Source organism: Desmodus rotundus, chromosome 5, assembly GCF_022682495.2.
Source record: "Desmodus rotundus isolate HL8 chromosome 5, HLdesRot8A.1, whole genome shotgun sequence".
Lineage (NCBI taxonomy): Eukaryota > Metazoa > Chordata > Mammalia > Chiroptera > Phyllostomidae > Desmodus > Desmodus rotundus.
In genome coordinates this window covers 43,492,673-43,514,228 of record NC_071391.1, presented here as the reverse complement: position 1 = coordinate 43,514,228, position 21,556 = coordinate 43,492,673, and the positions used below count along the sequence as shown (strand labels likewise).

The 21,556-nt window shown below is 36.9% G+C and overlaps 1 protein-coding gene and 1 pseudogene across 3 annotated transcripts; both read right to left on the bottom strand.

The window, feature by feature from the left end:
• Positions 1-6,048: 6,048 nt before the first annotated feature.
• Positions 6,049-13,435, bottom strand: LOC112317609 (olfactory receptor 52N5). Of its 3 annotated transcripts, none has more exons than XM_045183614.2 (3): positions 13,381-13,435; positions 11,286-11,425; positions 6,049-8,045 (listed from the first exon to the last, which is right to left on the bottom strand). In XM_045183614.2, exon 3 carries the CDS (start codon positions 7,999-8,001, stop codon positions 7,036-7,038), a length of 966 nt encoding a protein of 321 aa, XP_045039549.2. In that variant the 5' UTR covers positions 8,002-8,045; positions 11,286-11,425; positions 13,381-13,435; the 3' UTR covers positions 6,049-7,035. The 3 variants fall into 3 exon arrangements, with proteins under 3 accessions (XP_045039549.2, XP_024430458.2, XP_053781595.1); XM_024574690.3 differs by having other exon boundaries at positions 6,049-8,040; XM_053925620.1 differs by having other exon boundaries at positions 13,377-13,416.
• A 2,939-nt stretch (positions 13,436-16,374) lies between these two features.
• Positions 16,375-17,318, bottom strand: LOC112317610 (olfactory receptor 52N1-like; annotated as a pseudogene).
• Between the last annotated feature and the right edge of the window lie 4,238 nt (positions 17,319-21,556).

Genomic DNA, 21,556 nt, shown 5'->3' with positions numbered 1-21,556 from the left:
TCTATTGCTTCTGTTTCATGAACACATAGAGTTTAGAATTGGTTATCTACCAGTAAATGTTTTAATAAAGGGAAAAGGAGTATTGACACTTTTCAACAATTTATGACAATTTTTATACTCTAGTCAAAAATTTATCAAAATTAGGTTTAATGTCTATTTTATTTTAATGGTAATCAAATATATAAACATATATATTTATATAAGTACATACCTAAAACATATATTTGTATATATTTATATATGTGAATATTTTAAATATATGTATTTAAAATATAAATAAATATATTATATATAAACATATATATTTGTAAAAGTATATACCTATATACTTTTTATAGCTTTTAAATTTATTTTAATGATATCTGTGAAAGTAATAAGGAAAATATTATGTTCTATTAAAACATACATTACACATTTACAAACCTGACAGAAATAAGATTCTGCAACAAAACAATGTTTTGTTCTACAACAAAAACATGTATACAGAGCTGACCCCTGTGGCTCAGTTGGTTGGGCATTGTCCCACTAAGCAAAGGGTGGCAGGTTTAATTCCTGATCAGAGTACACACCTGCATCATGGGTTTGGTAACTAGTAGCAGTATGTGCAGAAAGCAACCAATCAATATTTCTCTCTTGCATTGATGTTTCTCCCCCTCTCTTTCTCCATCCTTTCCCCTCTCTCTAAAAATAAAAAATAAAATCTTTAAAAAAATTTATATAAACATCCTTTAACACCCCCCAAAATTATATAAATTTTCATAATAGCATTATTAGCCCCAAATAGAAAGAACCCAAATTATCTATCAGCTGCTGAATGGATGATCAAATTGAGGCATTACTGCAAGATTATTATTCATCTATAAAAAGGATGAAGTATTGATTCGTGCTGTTACATAACAAGCATGTTGTTATATAAAAACAAGGCAACAGAAAAGGGTGCATGTTGTATGATTCCACTTACATGGAATGTTCAGAATAGGTATAACCATTCAATCAGAAAGCAAGTTAGCTTTTGCCAGGTCCTGGAGGGAAAGGCCATTAAGGTGTCACTAATTAACGGTTATGGGGCTTCCTTTTAAAGTAATGAAAACGGTCTAACACTACATAGGGCTGATCATGGCACAACATTGCAAATGTACTAAAAAGTGAGTAATTGTACATTTTCAAAAAATTTAAATGGGTTATTCTAAGACATGGGTATTTCACCTCCCCAAAAAGAAGATAAATTAAAAAAAAAACACTGCTAAAATATTCTCTACATATATACCTGCTGCATCACTTTCTGTAAAATAAAAGAATATATATCTGTACAAATGCTAAAATGGTTAAGGAGATTGTGTAAACACTTGTAATGTACTTTTATTTATCATAATATTACTGAATCATCCTGTTTTGAATGTGATTATTATATAATATTGATTGAAAGTGGCAGAATTTTTGTTCTAATATGGTAATATAAAAACGTTTTTGAAAAACATATATAGCAATGATACATTAAGAAATCTACCAGGATACCTCTACATTATAGAATATTAGTTCTTTTTATCTCTTTCTTACTCATTTTACATTTCCATTTAATTGAAATGTACAGAAATGGCTCTTAAATAAAGTCATGTAAAAATTGAATCAGTTATTGTGTTTTTACATCATTGCTACAATCACCATCATTATGATCTCAAAATTTGAGCATCAAGATATTTCTGACATATATGTATGCATAACAATGTGAACTTCTGATAAATTTCTAAAATGACATGATATTCATCTGCATTACTTGAAAGAAGAATAAATAGAACATGTGAATGTGTGTGATAGTGATGGAAACTTTCTGAAACATTGTAAATTCCTTCTACTTCTGTCCTAAAGGATGTTACACAGAAACAAACAAAACTCTTTAATACATATTAAAATCACTAATTTTCATCATAATTTATTCTGTTCATTTTCCCCACTCCCAGTTATATTTCTTCACATTCAAGCACACCAATACAGATCCTCATAAACAAAAAAAATTCTCTTATCTGTGGATCATCTTATAGGCAGAAAGAATGTAAAACTTCCACTCCTTTCCTCCTCCATTAGTGTTTATCCTATACCAGCACCTGTATCTCTAATAATGTGCAATATCCCCTTGAAATATACTGCATACTTTCCTTTAGAGATTCAGCTCAATAATATGATATCAAGGGAGTTAGAGGTAGATGGCTCTGCAAATATATATGGTATAGTCATGAGGTTTTTTAACCAATACCCTGAATACCTGGACCTAATGACATTCAGTCAAGTGTTTCACTATCAAGAAACACATCAATGGGCACACAAAATTGGAACTACTGAAAAGACTTTTGTTGTTGTTAGAACTAAGATAAATTGGTAAGAGACATTGAGGGTTTATGAATTGATTATAGTCTCAGGAATACAGATTGATTCTATCCACACATGGGAAGGCATAAGGGTTGTAAAAGATTGGGTGTTCTTTTTGAAAATGTTAATTCCCAAAATCTCAGATATGTAATTCAGTATCTCTTTCCATCATGAGTATGGACATTTTTGTTATTTGCCTAACCCAATAGGAATTATTGTCTTTGTTGTATTAGAAATGAGGTATGATTCACAAGAAGAGATGGAATAGCTAGAGAAAGGTTCACTAAGCCCTGGGCCTTGCTAGGAACCTGGCATCACAGCAGGAGGTGAGTGGCAGTTGAGTGCACAAAGCTTCATCTGGATTTATAGCTGCTCCCCATTGATCGTATTACTGCCTCCTGTCAGATCAGTGGCAGCATCACATTCTCATAGGAGCACGGACCCTACTCTGCACTATGCATGCGAGGGATCTAGATTGTGTGCTCCTCATGCGAGTACAATGCCTGATGATCTGAGGTGGAGCTGAGGCAGTGAAGCTAGCACTGGGGAGTAGCTGCAAATACAGATTATGATTAGCAGAGAGTTTTGACTGCGCAGAGACCATAATAAATCAATCGCTTGAAGGCTCATATCAAAACCCTATAAGTGAATGACAAGTGACAATTAAGCTGCATCAGAAACGTAATAATGTCCATATATTAGGGATACCAGAAGAAGAAGAAGAGCAAGTGATGGAAAACCTGTTTGAAAAAGTAATGATGGAAAACTTCCCTAATTTGATGAGAGAAAAAGTCACACAAATCCAGGAAGCACAGAGAGTCCCAATCAACAGGAACCAAAAGAGGCCCACTCCAAGACACATCATAATTAAAATGGCAAAATACAAAGACAAAGAGAGAATCTTAAAGACACCAAAAGAGAAACAGGAAGTAACATACAAATGAGCCCCAATAAGGCTAGCAGCTGACGTCTAAACGGAAACACTACAAGCCAGAATAAAATGGTAAGGAATATTCAAAGTAATGAAAAGCAAAGGCCTGCAACCAAGGCCACTGTACCTAGCAAGGCTCTCGATTAAAATGGAAGGCCAAATAAGGAGCTTCCCAGACAAAAGAAGGCTGAAAGAATACACCTCCATCAAACCAGCATTGCAAGATATGCTAAAGGATTGCTCTAAGAAAAGGAAGAAAATCTGTGAGAGAGAGAAACACAGGTACAAGGAAGTAAAATGGCAATGAGTAAGTACCTATCAATAATAACCTTAAATGTAAATGGATTAAATGCTCCAATTATAAGACATAGAGTAGCTGAATGGATAAGAAATAATGACCCACACACATGATGCCTACAAGAGACCCACCTTAGAACAAAAGACGTACACAGACTGAAAGTGAAGGGTTGGAAAAAAATATTCCGAGCAAATGAACAGGGAAAAAAAGCGAGTGTAGCAATACTCATATCAGACAAAATAGACTTCAAAACAAGGGCATAAAAAGAGACGCAGAAGGACACTTCATAATAGACAAAGGAAGAATCCATCAAAAAGACATAAACATTTTATACATATATACACCCAACATAGGAGGACCCAAATACATTAAGAAAATGTTAGAGGACTTCAAGAAATATATTGACAGCAACATAATTACAGTAGGGGATTTTAACACCCCACTGTCAAAAATGTATAGATCTTCCAAACAAAATATCAACAAAGATATCGTAGCATTGAACGGTGTCCTAGATCAAATGGACTTAACATACATATAGAGAGAGAACCTTTCATTCCAAAGAAGCAAAATACACATTCTTTTCTTTTTTTTGATTATGCTATTATATAGCTATGTGATCTAAGCTAATAGCATACTGATTATGCTATTACAGTTTTCCCAATTTTCCCCCTTTATCCCCTTTCCACCCAACATCCCCCAATCCTCCAGCTTTCCCCTTCCTTAGCTCATGTCCATGGGTTGTACATATAAGTTCTTTGAGTTCTTTGTTTCCTATACCATTTTTGACCTCCCCCCATCTATTTAACACCTACCAATTAGGCTGCTTCTTCCCTGTACCTTCCCCCCCATCCTTCCTTTCCCCCTCCCCACTGAAATCCCTCCATGTGAGGTCCATTTCTCTGATTCTGTTCCTGTTCTATTTTTTTCCTTAGTTTTTGTTTTCATTGTTTTTCTTTCTTTAATTTTTTTAGGTTCATGTGTTGATAGCTGTGAGTTTGTTGTCATTTTACTGTTCATATTTTATGACCTTCCTTCTCTTAGATGAGTCCCTTTAACATTTCCTATAATAATGTCTTGGTGATGAACTCCTTTAACTTGACCTTATCTGGGAAGCACTTTATCTGCCCTTCTTTCCTGGTGCCTGGGAGAGAGGCTAAGCCGTGATCTGTGGCCATCTGCCACTAATGCCATGCTTAGGGCTGCTTAGCAAGAGTTACAGGTCATGCCAAACCCAGATACTGGTTGTTTAGGGTTTGTGAACTTTTGAGAGATTTTTAGGAAAGTTCACAACATGAGTAAGTCAGGCAGTTTGTACAGAAAAGCCACTGGAAGTAGGTTGAGTGGGCCCACAAGTTGGATTAGGTAGGGTCTCAGAGGGTCACCAGGGCGGAGTGAACAGTGCCAGCAAGGTTGATGAATACTCAAATATGGAACCCGCCTGCAAGAGCAGGCTGTGTCGGAGGAGTGGTCAGCAAAGGCACAATGGTTTCTGTCAGTATTTCTCTCTGGGAGAAAGCTGAACCTTCAGTCTTCATCCTGAAACCAGACAATTTAATTTCTGTATTTCTCTAGTACCTTTTGATCTGCTTCCCCAGCACTGGAGCTCAGACTGAGTGAATCCAATTAAGACCGTGCATGGGCCCTTTAAGAGAAACACCTGGGACACCAGAAGCCTCCATCTCACTCAGCCACAATCTCCACTGGTTTTCAGAGCCAAAAGTAATGGGAACTTCTCTTCCTGGCACTGGAACTCTGGGCTGGGAACCAGGTGTTGCACTGGGACTCCTCGCTCTTCATGAGGGAACCTCCACAATTGAGATATCCCTCCTGATTTTTAATGGCCACACTTGGGTGTGAAAGCATACCTTTTTCTATCTCCACCCCTCCTACCAGTCTCATCATGGCTTCTTCTGTATATGCTTAGTTTTAGGACATTTGTTCAGCTAGTTTTTAGTTGGTTCTCAATGATGGTTGTTCTGTAGTTTAGTTGTAATTTTAATGCGGACATGGGAAGAGGCAAACACAGCATTTACCCATCTGTCATTTTGACCAGAAGCCTGCCTGTTCAATTCTTTGATCAGACTTTAGAATGTTTATTAATATGTATAAAAATAGCTATAGTAAACCTACTATATTATTATAGCTATTTGAAATGAGTGACTATAATTGAGAGGCTATATCAAGACATTTTCACATATCTGGTAGTTGTGAACATTATTTATGTAAATGTCCATGAGTATTCTAGAAAATTGTATTTAATAGAAAAAACTCATATCAGTAAATAACTGAGGAAATATAAATCAATATTTAGAAATAGTGTAGATTTTATGAGTCAAATATTATATTTATCATTTTGAGGACTAACCTATATAATAACATATTCTTTATTTCTTGAGTAAAATGGTTTTTACTATATTATCTCTACTAAATGTCATTCTTTTAAAACCCTGACTGCCATTTTCACCTATATGTTATCAGCATAATTCATAAGACAAATTTTAGCTTCAAACACTGCCCAGGCTGGAGTGACCTGCCTGAGAAGCCATTTCATTTTATATCTAAAATGAAGATTAAAAATATAGATAAGACATTTAAAGACTTTCTCAAAACATTAATAAAAAATTTTATATGAGCAGATTAGAGGAAAGTTGTAATGAGCCAATATTAGTGACCTAATTATGTTGGTGATGGAGAAAACATAAGATAAAGGTACCAGGATATAAACCCAGAATTAGCTACAAATTTTCCCACTATAGTTGCAGAAAACATATGAAGGGGAAGCCCCCAAAACAACATTTATTCATTAAAAATTGTGTATTTATTCTTACATGTTTAAATTTATCTTCAAAGTACTCTCCATGTGATACATTACACCTGTTGAGATGCTTTTTCTACTGCTCAAAATAGTTTTTGAACTCATCAATTTTGATGCCTTTTAGTACTTCTGCCATTTTTTTGTTTCACCTCTTCCACATTGACAAAATGTTTCCCTCTGAAGAGTTTTTTCACCCAGGGGAACAAAAAAAATGTCGCTCAGGGCAAGATCAGGTGAATAGGGAGGTTAGGGGATGGGGATCACACCATTTTTGGACAAAAACTGCTGAACACTCAGTGTGGTGTGGGCAGGTGCACTTGTAAATCACTCGTCATGAAATGGGCAAATGCATTGAAAGAGTCTTAAAAAAAAATTCATTGAAACCAAATGCAGCCTCTCACAACACCACCAGTTAGTAAACTGATACAGATGGGTTCCTAGATCGCCCACCTAGTGGGGAAAGCCTGTACTACAAGGGGCCCACCCTCCAGAAGATAACTTAGGTTTGGGGGGTTCCCCCACATACATCTGAGATAGACAATGGAAAATATGATACCACACGAGTGAATGTATGACGTCACTCATGAATTTCTTTTTTGTTGTTTTACATTCATCTTTTTCCTAATTTCAGTTGTCCTGGATCCTTGCACATTTTTCACGCTGGAAGAGCTTTATGACACTGTCTCGGATCTGTTTTGTCTTTACCCCATAAACAATGGGGTTCAGAGTTGGAGGAAGAAGAAGATAAAGGTTAGCCACAATGATGTGAAGAGAATGGGGAATAGTGTGTCCTCCAAAACGGTGGGTAAAGAAAGTGAAGAATGCTGGAACATAGGTGATGATAATGGCAGATATATGGGCAGTGCAGGTGCTGAAGGCCTTCTGCTGAGCCTCTGCTGATGAAAGGGTGACCACTGCCCGGAGGATCATGGTGTAAGACACAGATATACAGCAGATGTCAAACACTCCAATCAGAAGAGCAACCATCAGACCATAAATGACATTGGCCTTGATGCTGGCACAGGATAACTTTACCACTGACATGTGGTCACAATATGTGTGGGAGATAATATTGCTTTGACAGAAGGGTAAACGCTTGACCAAGAATGGAAAAGGAATCATTAGCAACACACCCCTCAAGAAGGTGACAAGCCCAGCTTTGGCAATGATAGGGTTAGTGAGTATGGTAGCATAACGCAGTGGGTAGCAAATGGCCACATAGCGATCCAGAGCCATGAGCATGAGCACACCAGACTCCACACCTGTGAACCCATGGACAAAGAACATCTGAACTAAGCAAGCATTGAAGTTAATTTCCTTGAGATTAAACCAGAAGATGCAGAGTGCATTGGGTAGAGTGGTGGTGCAGGTAAAAAGGTCAATGAGGGAGAGCATGGCCAGAAAAAAATACATTGGACGATGTAAAGCCTCCTCATGACGAATGAGGTACACAAGGCCAAGGTTTCCCACAAGGGAGATGATATACATTATGCATAATGGAAGGGAGATCCATACATGTAATCTTTCCAGACCAGGAATTCCATTAAGAATAAAAGATTTTGGAGCCACATATGAATTGTTGGAAGCCAGCATAACTAATTCAATAGGTGAACATTAGTTTTCCAGAAGTCTCTATTCTGAGAAGAAATTAAGAAATAGAAATTTAATTCAGATCATCCTTGATAATCCAAACTTAAATTTGGAATAAAATTATATCTATGATGGTATAACAATTTTGAATAATAGTGACTTTGAAAATGCTATATTCATTTATGCATAGTATTCATAAATGCTATATAATTATTGAATAGTACTATATTACAGGTAATATTTTAAAGGTTTTAAGAGAGTCTAAATGTAATTTTTTAAAGTCATAATTATGAAGTTGCAATTGTTTTTTATCATCAAATAGAAGAAGAAACTGAGGCACAAAGAGATCCAATAATGTTGAATGTTACAAAATTAGATTCAGGGACATAAATGATATTCATATATGACTCTAACTTTCATTCAAAATACTCACACTGCATCTTGGTTTGACAGAGTACATGGCTTCTGACAGCAAGTTTTAATTGCATGAAGGATGGCCTGAATTTTGTTTATTACATGTTGTGTGGCAATATGTAATGCGATTATGGTTATTTATGCCAAATAAATCTCATCCAAATTTCAGCTCTTTCCATACCAATTGTATGACTTCATTTTTGAAGCCTTAGTTGCTCATTTATAATGTGAGGCTAATGATAGCTACTGGAAAGAGTTCTGAAAATAACCAGAAATTTATTTTACTCCTAGATTAGTAACATGATGACTTAGATATACTAACTCAAAATGCAAGTGTAGAGTCTATATGGATATGAGATGCAAAAACAGTGGCCAAGAAGTTCAATCTAACTACAATATCCCATGAAAGAGAAAAAAAATAAAGAGATCTCCCTTTCTCAAATACCCTGTAATCCCCCAAAGTCATTGGGTCATCTATTTTCTTTCCATGTCTTTTATCTTCACATAATTCAGGAGCAGAATATTCTCTGGACTCCCCCTTTATTCCTTCTATAGAAAATACATCCACTCTCATGACCTTGAATATAGCCAACAAGAAGATAATTTTCAGATAATTAATTTATTAAGAAAGCTATGTCATAATTGCTGAGTCCTCCTTCTAAATGCATACTTGGTATTTTAATTTTAAATATACCATGTCCAAGATTAAACTCATCACTTCCACCTTTACGCCATGCCAAAAACGGGCTCTATTTCCCAGTTCTGTTTTTTTTTTTCTTTTTTGGATAATAGTGCCATCATCTGCCACATGTTTGTGATCTTCACAGGTGTCCCTCTACCACATCTTGGGTATAATTTCTTCATAGTTCAAATTATTCTGGTTCAGCATGCCTATTATCTGTACTCTATCCTCAGACAAGAAAAAAATTCTATTTTTAATCTAGAAATATTTCTAATATCAGCCTTTCCACTCTATCACCATTTTGTTCTGTTTTAAAGACCATCTACTTAAATCCACCTATTTCTGTGCTTTGTGTCTTTTCAAATCAGTTTTGTCTTATAGCATAATTTTGAATACATTTTATTTTTTTAATCCTTACCAAGGATATATACTTATTGATTTGAGAGAGAGGAAGGGAGAGAGAGAGACATCAATGTGAGAGAGAAACATCTTGGCTGCCTCTCATATTCACCCTGATGGGGGATTGACCCCAAAACCTAGTTTATGTGCCCTGACCAGGGATCGAACTCACAACCTGTTTAGTGTAAGGGATGACATCCCAACCAAACCACCCATCCACGGCTTGAAGACATTTTAATCCACTGCTTAATAATCTTCAATGTCTTTCCATAAATTTGAGGTTAGGGCTCAAATTTCTTGGCATGGTATTCAAAAAAGTAAAATGTAGGTATTATCTAAACTCTTTCCTATTTCATTTTTTTCCATTCTCTAATCACCCAGAAGTGCCCTGGTTTGAATGATAAACTGTATCCTAATATTCCATGGTTAAATTTTGCTGGACTACTTACCAATGAAAAAATACTATGCATGATGGGGACTCCACCCAAAAGAAATTTTTTTATTAAAAAATTATGTGTTTATTCTTACACATTTAAACTTCAGTCACCTTCAGTGCACTCTCAGTGTGATGTAATACACCTATCAACTTTTTTTCACTGCTCAAAATAGTTTTTGAACTCATCAATTTTGATGCATTTCAGTGCTCTGCCATGTTTTTGTTTCATATCTTCCATATTGGCAAAAGGTTTCCCCTTGAGGATTTTTTTAATCCAGGGGAACAAAAAATAATCATTCAGAGCAAAATCAGGTGAATAGGGAGGGTGGGGCATTGGGATCATGCTGTTTGGAGTCAAAAACTGCTGAACACTCAGCCTGGTGTGGGCAGGTGTGCTCATAAATCACCCATCATGAAATGGGCAAATGCGTTGAAAGAGTTGAAGCCAAATACAACCTCTCGCAACCATGCCAGCTGGTACACTGATACAGATGGGTTCCTAGAACACTCACCTAGCACAGATAGCCTGTATTACAAAAAGGCCCCCTCAGAATATTATCTCGGTTTTGGGGGTTCCCCCCTCAACACTATGTTGACTTTGCTCAATTTGTTTCCCTTCTTTGAAAATCGCTCTGTCATATCTCATCTTGATAAGTCTTTTTTGAACACTGAGGTAGAATGTCACTTTCTTTAAAAAGTAATATGTATTCCAGAGTTCAGGGTGAGCTATGGTCACTTAGTTTCCTGATGCAGGCACAGGATGTTTAATTTGTTTGCCCAAAGCTATTAATAATTCAGAGTGAAATCCAGGTTTTTCTAGCTCAGACTTCACCAAATCCTTTATAAAGTCTAATGAGCAGTTAATCAGCAGCTTTACTTTCTCACTTATGTGTTTTTATGTTTGTATGCTTCCCAGCCACCTCCAGAGGAATATAAGACTTCATGTTTCTAAATTGAGACCTCTACAGCTCCTGCTTCATATAATTTCTCCTTGCCCAGTATTTCAGCCATCTTCCAGGCAAAAAATAAGAGAGTTGTATGGAGTGGTATAAACTTTCCCTTTCAAAGATGAAGGTAATTTGGTTACAAGTACCATTCAGACTTACCCTGAAACTCTTCCATTAATTTTTTCCTGTGGTTCTGGGGAAGTAAAAAGGAGACAGAATATAGGAAAGTATTGGAAGTACAATAGTGATACAGTCACAGGAAGAGAAGTCCACCTCAAGGTCTTCTTTCAGTCTTACATTGAGCCTTTTTTCAATGAAAGGAACAAAGCAACACTATACTACAAAAAGCATACCACATTATACCAATCACAGCATCACTTTCCTACTCGATGACAGTAGTTTCCATTACCTGAGTCACATGCCTTAGCTTCCAGGCTCTGATGGAAAGTACAGTGATTGATGTGATCACTGCTGCTTCTGCTGTTTCCTCATCCCACACTGGGCAGCCACTTGACACAAAGTACATGCAGCACCCATTGTTGCCTCTGGCTATTTAAAACAGAAAACAAGCACATTAGATTTTCACTTGATCTTAGTGCCCAGGAAAATTAGGATGAATCAGGTACTGCTTAGCATCTAGGAAGGCCAACAAGGTTCGTTTTTCACTCCCTTCTCACTTCCATGCCGTGCATCTCTAGAGATGGCCTAGGATTACCATTTTGGAGGAATTTAGGGGCTGGGACAAAGAATAAAACCCTATTAATCATTTGAATAATCCTCTCCCTGATCCCCTGGAGAGGGATGTCAAAAAAAAAAAAAAAAGCTGAATACAGACAAGAGAGTTCTAGATTCTCTTAGATAGTTTCATTTTTTTTGTTATAGTTGTTCTGAAATGTTTTTCCTAAAATGTCCAATTTAAATTTTCAGCATACATAGTGTTATTACAGAGCCTGAATTTTTCAAGTGTATAGATTCTAACTATAGTTAGACAATTCCGTTAATTAATATTTATTAAGTTTATTGAGATGACATTGGTTAAGATTATGTAAGTTTCAAGTGTACAATTCTGTAACACCTCATCTGCTTATTGCATTGTGTGATCGCCACCCAAAGTCTAGTCTCCTTTCATGACTATGTATTCGACCTCCTTTACCTTCTTCAACCCCCCCTTTCCCTCTGAGAACCATCACAGTCTTGTCCATGTCTATAAGTTTCTTTCTTTGTTTGTTTACTCATTTGTTGCTTTCTATTTCACGCCCTTTGATGGGTGGTTAGATAAAGAAGCTGCGGAACATATATACAATGCAATAGTACCCTACCATAAGACAAGGATGAAATACTGTCATTTGCAACAACATGGATTTCATGTTTAAGAATATCATGCTAATCAAAATAAATCAGACAGAAAAGGACAAGAGCCATTTGTTAACTTTTCTAAAATTCCTTTAATCCTTCACCATGTGCCAGCCAATGAACTCTTTGGCACTTAGCATAAGAACTTTCTATGCTTCTGCATTAGTTCTTTTATGTTTACCTTGTACATAAATAGCCAACTTGCATACTTATTCAAATATTTACCCATATTCCTATAGAAAAAATCAGCAATACTATTCATTGTCTATATTTACCTATTGAAATGTATTGACTTATTTATTATTTAATTTATTTTTTAATTTAAATACAGTCCTATAATGAGTCAACCAGCTCAATATTCTCACAGCTATTTTATCTACCCAAGATTCAGTATGTTCAGTAGCTTTCCAAAAAAAACAAAAAACAAAACCCCCCCAGAATTCTGTGCTCTCTACACTAAAATCTGGTGAAACACATCCCCTTCTCTCTTAAGCCAAACCAGGTTTTCTACTTGAAAGTCCCTCTCTGTTACCCTCAAATTTTTCCCATTTTTTGTAATGATGATGACCTGTGGACTTGTGCTAGAACTACTCCTTAATTGACCTATGAACTGTTTTAGTATATGGCCAAATTGCAACCTATTTTACCCCATTAATGAGGATAGAACCTGGATTTAAAAAGAAGTAAATTGGAGTTTGGTAGGGTGATTTTAAGTTGCTTGACTGAACTGAAAAGATGAAAGGGGGTGAGGAAGGGTCGACTAGTGGCGTGGAGGGAAAAGGATGTACCTATTTATCTTTTTATAATCTGAGAAATTATAAGGTTATTATGGTCAAATTCTCTGTCAATATATTTATAAAAATGAATGCATATAAAGAGAAGAATTATCTGTACTCTAAAGGAGACTTTGAGAGCACCTGGCTTTTCCCTGGCCAACACAAAACCACACATCCCTTGCTGGGCACTGTTTTGGCTTTGAAAGTGGAATGAAATATTCTTCCTAATTTTTCCAGACTAAGAAATTACCTACAACATCTTCTGTACAACAATGTCCTTGATCCCTGTGATGACACAGGCAGAATGGGACAAGAGCAGGTTTTGTTGCACAATAAGCCTAAGAGAAAACATCTGAAAGGCATTACTTTACCCACAGTATAGCTCCAGACAAGAAGAAAAGTGAAAAGTGCTCATGCCAGAGAGAGGGCCCGGGAATGTATGTAATGGTGGCACCCTGTTTTCACCTTATAAACTTTAAATCAGAAGTGCTTAGTCTTGTTGACTTCCCACAGGAAACAGGCTTAATCTCATATTGTCGAGACTCCCAGATCTCAATGTAAAACACAGTTTAAGAGCCCCTAGGGACCACAGAGCTCTAAGGAAAACCATGCTACAAAGCTTCATATAGGTATTTGGGAAAAATAAAACTCCCAGCTACAGCTCCCCAAATGAGGGCACTCCAGAAAGTAATTCCCATGGAAACACCACCATTAGGAATAGAAGTTGAAAATTCTCACCTAATTTTTTCCTCTTTCATGGAATTTATTTTATAGCCCTTACACCAAACAGGATTTTAAATAATACCATATAAATACCTTAATTATATAAAGCAAAGATAAAAGTGTTTATCTTATGAGACACAAGAAACATCATCACTTATAAGCTTCAAATATTACTGCACTCTAACTTAAATAACTTGGCAGTGAATTCACGGCAATTAAAAATAAGGTGAAGTGCATACAGATGTGTGTGGTTTTACAAGTGTTTATTTATTTTGAATTCCCAAATATTACACTCATTAATTTCAAAAGAGAACAATGAAATAAGAAACACTTTATATAGCATATACTTCTGATACTAAGAAACACCTATTATTAGGATTTTGTGTGTCTTTATTTCCATGTGTATGTAACAATTTTTTTCAATCAAAATCATAATTCACAGTTTATTTGAGCACTGAATGCTTCTATTTGTATATACACACAATAGAATGCTAGTCGTGAGAAAAAAGAAAATCTTGTCATTTGTGACAACATGAATAGATCTTGAGGACATCGTGCTGAAATAAGTCAGATAGAGAAAGGCAAATATTGTATTATATCACTTCTATGTAAATTTTTAAAAGACAAACATAAACACAGAGACAAGAATGGGGGTTATTAGAAGCTGGGAGTGGGGTACTAGGTATGTGTCGAATAAGGGTACCAACTTGAAACTAATAGATAGTCAGGCCTGGAGATCTAATGTACAGTGTAATGATTACAGGCAACGCCACTGTATTCTAAACTTCAACATTGCCGAGAGACCGGATCTTAATTATTCTCACCGCATATATGAAATGTGACCCAATAGAGGTGTTAACTAATGCTACATTCATAATCACATTGCAATATGTAAATGTACTAAATCAACACAGGTTATGCACCTTGGACTTACACATTAATACATGTCAATTATATCTCATAAAAATAAATTTAATAAAAACAAATAAATTCTCAGTGACTTATTAATTCATATGTTTATTCAAATTACTTTCTTTAATTATTTATGCCAGATAGTGCCTGTCAAGATGAAAATAAAAATGTGGTTATGAGTCTAGTTATCATTTCTTTTGATAAGTAAGAAAATTGCTCTATTACCTTTTAGCATCAATATTTGCTAGTAGGTATTCTTTTCAAGTCAGTAAATGTGCATTATTTCTTTTGATATGTTAATGTTTGTTCTGCTGGAAAAGCTTTAGGTTTTTTCATTACCACTGCGTTCTTCAATTTCACAGCAATGTGTTAGAGTTGAGTCATTTACAAACAATTTTCTTGATATTTCTTGATAATTCTTAAAATATAAATTTTTTATTTTGTTATAGGAAATACTATATTATAGTTGTTTGAGTAAATTCTTTCTTTGCCTTAATAGTTTTCTCTTTTAATATAGACTTTTGCTTCCTAGAAATAATTTCTATCTTTATTAGGTTTTACATTGCATTGTCTTTTTCTTCCTTTCTGCGATATTTTTGTAACTTTATTTTTGTTTCTTTAGATATTTTTCTGTCATTCATTCTTTTCTGTTATAAAAGTTAATTTCTAATTGTCTGTCTACTTCTTTTCCATAGAAATCCTTTTATTAGTTTATGGGTGAAATATATATCATATATTTCTAGAAATATTGATGCTGAAAATATTTTCCTGAAAAAAAATAGTGAGGATGATGACATTGGACCAATACAGAGGAAATACAATTTTGACTTTGTTGTAAATTAATATATATTCATACTCAATATTCATGTTATTATTTATGTAAGTACAGTAATTCAAATACTGTTTATTAGTTTTCAACTATTATAATCAAATTATAAACAAATCTGGGAAAGATTTCCAGAATCCTAGCAAGCAGTCATTGTTAGAAATGCACAAGAAATAGATGCAGGGGGAACTGGATGATCTGGTCCAAGTGCCTTTATTTGATGCTGCACTTATAGGTGGGCTGAGTCTGGACCCAACTGCAGCCCTGGGTCAGGGGGAGGTAGGAATGGGGTTTTTTAAAGAAAAAGCATGGAGTTTGTGAGGGGACAGGAGAGGGGTTAGTCTCTTGCTCTTCTGGGTGGGTGCCTCAGGGTTTCCGGATGTGAGCCAGGACAAAGGTTAGGTAAAGGGCCAGGCTGTTCCTAGGTACATGAGGGTCAATCTGAGCACCTGCCATTGTGGCTGGTGCCAGATATCTGTTGTGCATGGTGGGAGAGAGTTTTGATTAAGCCACAGGCTACCAAGTAAGATGGAATAACTGAGTCATGGGCAGTCCAGTGGGTTAGAAAACTGGCCTGATCCCTTTAGTCATGAGCTTAAGAACAGAATATTAAAGATATAACTTATTAACATTGAAGTTAGAAGTATCAGATAAAGAAGTAAACTGGCTCTGGCTGGTGTGGCTCAGTGGATTGAGTGCTGGCCTGTGAATCAAAGGGTCACCAGTTCAATTCCCAGTCAGGGCACATGCCTGAGTTGCAGGCCAAGTTCCCTGTGGGGAACGCAAGAGGCCACCACACATTGTTTCTCTCCCTCTCTCCCTCCCCTCCCCTCTCTCTAAAAATAAACAAAATATTTTAAAAGATAAAAAAGAAGGAAACTGTACACTCACTCTTCAGAAGACTTTATTTAAATGTTATGAGAATTGTCCTTTACCTTCAGCAAGACCTAATGACACTTTCTTCAATCTGCTTGGTTTTCACTCCATACACAATAGGGTTCATTGTGGGAGGCATAAGCTGATCAGGATTAGCCATAATAATGTCTATGTGTAGAGGAATGGGGTGTCCCCCAAAACAAAGTGTTAAGGTAAAGAAGGCTAGGACACAGGTGAAGATGATGGCAGTGCAAGTGCCGAAAGCCTTCTGTCAAGCATCTGGTGATGATAAACTCACAACCGCTCCCAGAATCATGGTGTAGGAGATTGTGATGCCCAGATATCAAAGCCCCCAGTCAGAAGGGTGACCATTAGATCACAGATGGCATCGACTTTAACATTGCCACAGGATATCTTGACCACAGACATGTAGTCACAATAAGTGTGGGGTATGACATTACCTTTACAGTATGGGGGGCACTTGGCAAGAAAAGTGAAAAGGATAACAAGTATTATACCTCTAAGAAAAGTGAGGAGCCCAACCTTGGCAATGACTGAATTAGTAAGGAGAGCAACATAGCATAGAGGGTAGCAGATGGCCACATAGTGGTCCAGGGCCTTAAGCATGAGCACCCCAGACTCCATCCCTGTGAAAGTGTGCACAAAGAACATTCGTGCCAGGCCAGCTTTAAAATCGATCTCCTTGAGGTTGAACCACGATATGCAGAGGGTGTTAGGAAGAGTGCTGGTGCACATGAGCACATGTGTGAAGGAAAGAAGGGCTTGAAAGATGTACACAGGTTGGTGTAAGAACCTTCAAAGTAGATGAGGTGCATAAGGCCAAAGTTTCCTCTGATGGTAATGTTGTACACGGTACAGAATGGGACAAAGATCCACCAATGCACTTCTTCCAGCCCAGGGATGCCATTTAGACAGATGAAGTTGGAGTTAGGCTGGTGCCATTTAGAAATGACATAATGACTGTTGGAAGTTCATGGTACAGCAGTTACAGAATTGCTCTGTAAGCAGAAAAAAAAGAGTAGTGGACAAGCAGGATTTTTCCCCCATAATGGCTAATTTATCTTTCTGGTAGCTCAATCACCCTATATGGTCTCTTATGTTGACTATGTGACATATACACTGTGTCAGTCCATGTCATAAGCATTTGGCACTGACAAGATAACCTGACTGGGTCTAGTTAACATGCTGGATGTGTATGTGTCTAGGCTGTTTTGTTATCATTTAGTCCATTCTTCAGGCTGAAGTTAGCCACTAACTGACAAACAACATGATTGAGGAATAAATATTTGCCACGTTCTGAGTACTTAGTATCGTATTAGTCAGAGATGCCTACTCCATTATGGAATGATAAAAATTTTAATGGCTCTTGTGGGTTCAACTTTCTTTTTTTTATTGTTGTTCAGTGACATTTATCTCCATTTTCACCTCACCATGCCTGCGCCCCTACCTATCCCCGCTTCCTGCCCTCAAACCCACCCCCTTTGGCTTTGTCCATGTGTCCTTCATACATGTTCCTTGATGCCCCCCATTATTCCCTATTATCCCTCTCCACCCTCCTCTCTGATTACTGTCAGATTGATCTTTATTTCAATGTATCTGGTTGTATTTTGCTTGCTTGTTTGTTTTGTTTAGATTCAAGTGAAAGAGAAATACCATATGATCTCACCTAATCAACAAATCAACTTGCTAAGTTAATGTCTTCCCTAACAAACATACTGACAAAGACTTCACCCTAGGTTTAGCCTGAATTCCTCATGTTGGTTTGCAGGAAACTTAAATTCTGAAAACTATAATCTTAGAAAATCTTAACGGTAAAAATAAAATTCCTTTCCTAATGTCATCAAATGGCCACCTGTGAATTTTTTTGATCAATACTACAGTAAATAGTAAAGAATCATTGAATATGCAATAACTTATGAGAAATAAATTTTTTTAAGGTTAGAGTCTCTTTTAATGGACTTATAGAATCTATTCCAATAAGAACATAGATCCTCATTCTCTTAAATTAAAACAAATGGCATATTCTTTAAAAGATCGTACTGTATTTTCTTTCTCTTTTTTTAGTTTATTCATGTATTTTATTTTATTTTTTAAGATTTTATTTATTTTTAGAGAGAGGGGAAAGGGGGGAGAAAGAGATGGAAACATCAATGTGTGGTTGCCTCTTACCCACCCACCCCCTACTGAGGACCTGACCTGGCCAGCAACCCAGGCATGTGCCCTGACTGGAAAGCAAACCAGTGACCCTTTGATTCCCAGGCTGGCTACTTAATCCACTGAGCCACACCAGACAGGGCTTATTCATGTATTTTAAAATATACATTGATGAGTATCAAATTGCCATTAAATTTAGGTTTTTTCAATACTTTCAAAAGAGTCATGTAACATTTTATTTTTTTAACTCATTTTATTTTTTTAATTTTTAAAAATATATTTTATTGATCATGCTATTATATTTGTCCCATTTTATCCCCTTCACTCCATTCTATCCTGCACACCCCCTTCCTCCCACATTCCCCTCCTTTAGTTCATGCCCATGGGTCATACACATAAGTTCTTTGGCTTCTACATTTCCTATACTATTCTTACCCTCCCCCTGTCTATTTTCTACCTATCATTTATGCTACTTATTCTCTGCACCTTTCTCCCCTCTCTCCCCCTCCCACTCCCCTGTTGATAACCCTCCATGTGATCTCCATTTCTGTGGTTCTGTTCCTGTTCTAGTTGTTTGCTTAGTTTGCTTTTGTTTTTGTTTTAGGTGTGGTGGTTAATAACTGAGTTTGCTGTCCTTTTTACTGTTCATATTTTTTACCTTCTTTTTCTTAGATAAATCCTGCTAACATTTCATATAATAAGGGCTTGGTGATGATGAACTTCTTTAACTTGACCTTATCTGAGAAGCACTTTATTTGCCCTTTCATTCTAAATGAAAGCTTTGCTGGATAGAGTAATCTTGGATGTAGGTCTTTGCCTTTCATGACTTTGATACTTCTTGCCAGCCCCTTCTTGCCTGTAAGGTCTCTTTGGAGAAATCAGCTGACGGTCTTATGGGAACTCCTTTGTAGGTAACTGTCTCCTTTTCTCTTGCTGCTTCTAAGAGTCTCTCCTTATCTTTAATCTTGGGTAATGTAATTATGATGTGCCTTGGTGTGTTCCTCCTTGGGTCCAGCTTCTTTGGGACTCTCTGAGCTTCCTGGACTTCCTGGAAGTCTATTTCCTTTGCCAGATTGGGGAGGTTCTCCATTATTTGTTCAAATAAGTTTTCAATTTTTTGTTCTTCCTCTTCTCCTTCTGGCACCCCTATAATTCAGATGTTGGAATGTCTCAAGATGTCCTGGAGGTTCCTAAGACTCTCCTCATTTTTCCGAATTCTTGTTTCTTCATTCTTTTCTGGTTGGATGTTTCTTTCTTCCTTCTGGTCCACACTGTTGATTTGAGTTCCAGTTTCCTTCCCATCACTATTGGTTTCCTGTACATTTTCCTTTCTTCCTCTTAACATAGCCTTCATTTTTTCATCTAGTTTCCAACCAAATTCAACCAATTCTTTGAGCTTCCTGATTACCAGTGTTTTGAACTGTGCATCTGATAGGTTGGCTATCTCTTTTTTGCTTAGTTGTATTTTTTCTTTTTGGTCTTGGTGTGCCTGTTATGTAAAGGGGCGCAGCCTTAGGTATTCACCAGGGCGGGGTAACGCTTGTCATTGCACTGTGATGCTGTATGTTGGGGAGGGGTCAGAGAGGGAGTAATGTTGCTTGCTCCACTCTCTGATGGTTATCAGTCACTCCCTCTGTACCCACAATCAAATTGGGCCCTTCTGGTGATGCTTCCCGAGTGGGTGGGTTTGTGTACATTCTAGGACCCTGTGGGTCCATCCAACAAACTCTCCTGTGAGGTTGGGAGTTTCTCCTGCTGCTGTCTCAACCCCCACAGGTGTTTTCAATCAGTGGTTTTAGGCTTTCTTTCCCCGCACTGGAACTCTGGGTTGTGCGGTCTGTCACCAGGTCCACCAGCTGCTGCCTCACTGGCCAGCTGCAGCACTGCCTGCCCCACTCCACAATCTGCCAACTCACTGGGTCCACCAGCTGCCGCCTTGCTGAGAGTCCTCTTCACCCTGCTGCCTGTCTCCGCTCCTCCTAGCGGTCTAGATGAATGCTTCATCTTTATCTCCTTGGTTGTCGGACTCCCATACAATTCAATTTTCTCTCACTTCTGGTTGTTTTTTGTTTTTAAATTGTTGTTGTCCTTCTTTTGGTTGTGTGAGGAGGTACAGTGTGTCTACCTACGCATCCATCTTGGTCAGAAGTCCTTTATTTTCTATCCATAGCACAACTCCAGAAAGCCATAGAATCAAATATTTCTCAGGGTACATAATCCTCAAACACAAGTTTTTCTAGCATAAAGAGATGCTCAACAGACTTTTTAAAGATCCATAGAAAAATAAACTATGGGAGGATAAGAATTGACCAAACACTTATGTGGGGTAAGGAGAATATTTAGTGTAATAGTATTTAGTGAGAAGATAAGAACAAGTGTATGACCATAGGATGGATGCAAAGAGGGTACTTATAAATTCTTTTTTTAAAAACTGTACTTGAACAACAATAAAGTAATTAAAAAAATAAAAGCATAAATACAAAAAAATATTTTATTGATTTTTTTCCATTACCATTTAAACTGCTTATGTTCACCTCCCCCCTGCAAATCTCCCCACTGTTGTCCATGTCCATGAGTCCTTTTTCCTTTTTACTCTATGTCCCCACCACTTAACCCCCCCAATAACCATCATCCTACTCTCTGAATCTGTCTCTATTTTGCATGTTATTTCAGCTTCTTCATTAGACTCCACATATAAGTGAAATCTTGTATTTGTCTTTCTCTAAATGACTTATTTCACTTTGCATAATGTTCTCCAGGTCCACCCAAGCTGTCACAAAGTGTAAAGTTTTCTTATTTTTTGTGGCTGAGTTGTATTCCACTGTGTAAATGTCCCATACTTGGATTATCCACTCATCTATTGATGGACACTAGGATGCTTCCATATCTTGGCAATTGTAAATAACGCTGCAATGAACGTAGGAGTGCTTATGTTCTTTCAAATTATATGTTTTTTCATTCAAAAATGTTCCCAGAAGTGGGATCACTGTATCAAAAGCCACATTCATTTTTAATTTTTGAGGTATCTCCACACTGCTT

Coding starts and splice junctions, on each gene's coding strand:
- LOC112317609 (XM_045183614.2), bottom strand. CDS start 8,001: ATGCTGGCTTCCAACAATTCATATGTGGCTCCAAAATCTTTTATTCTT.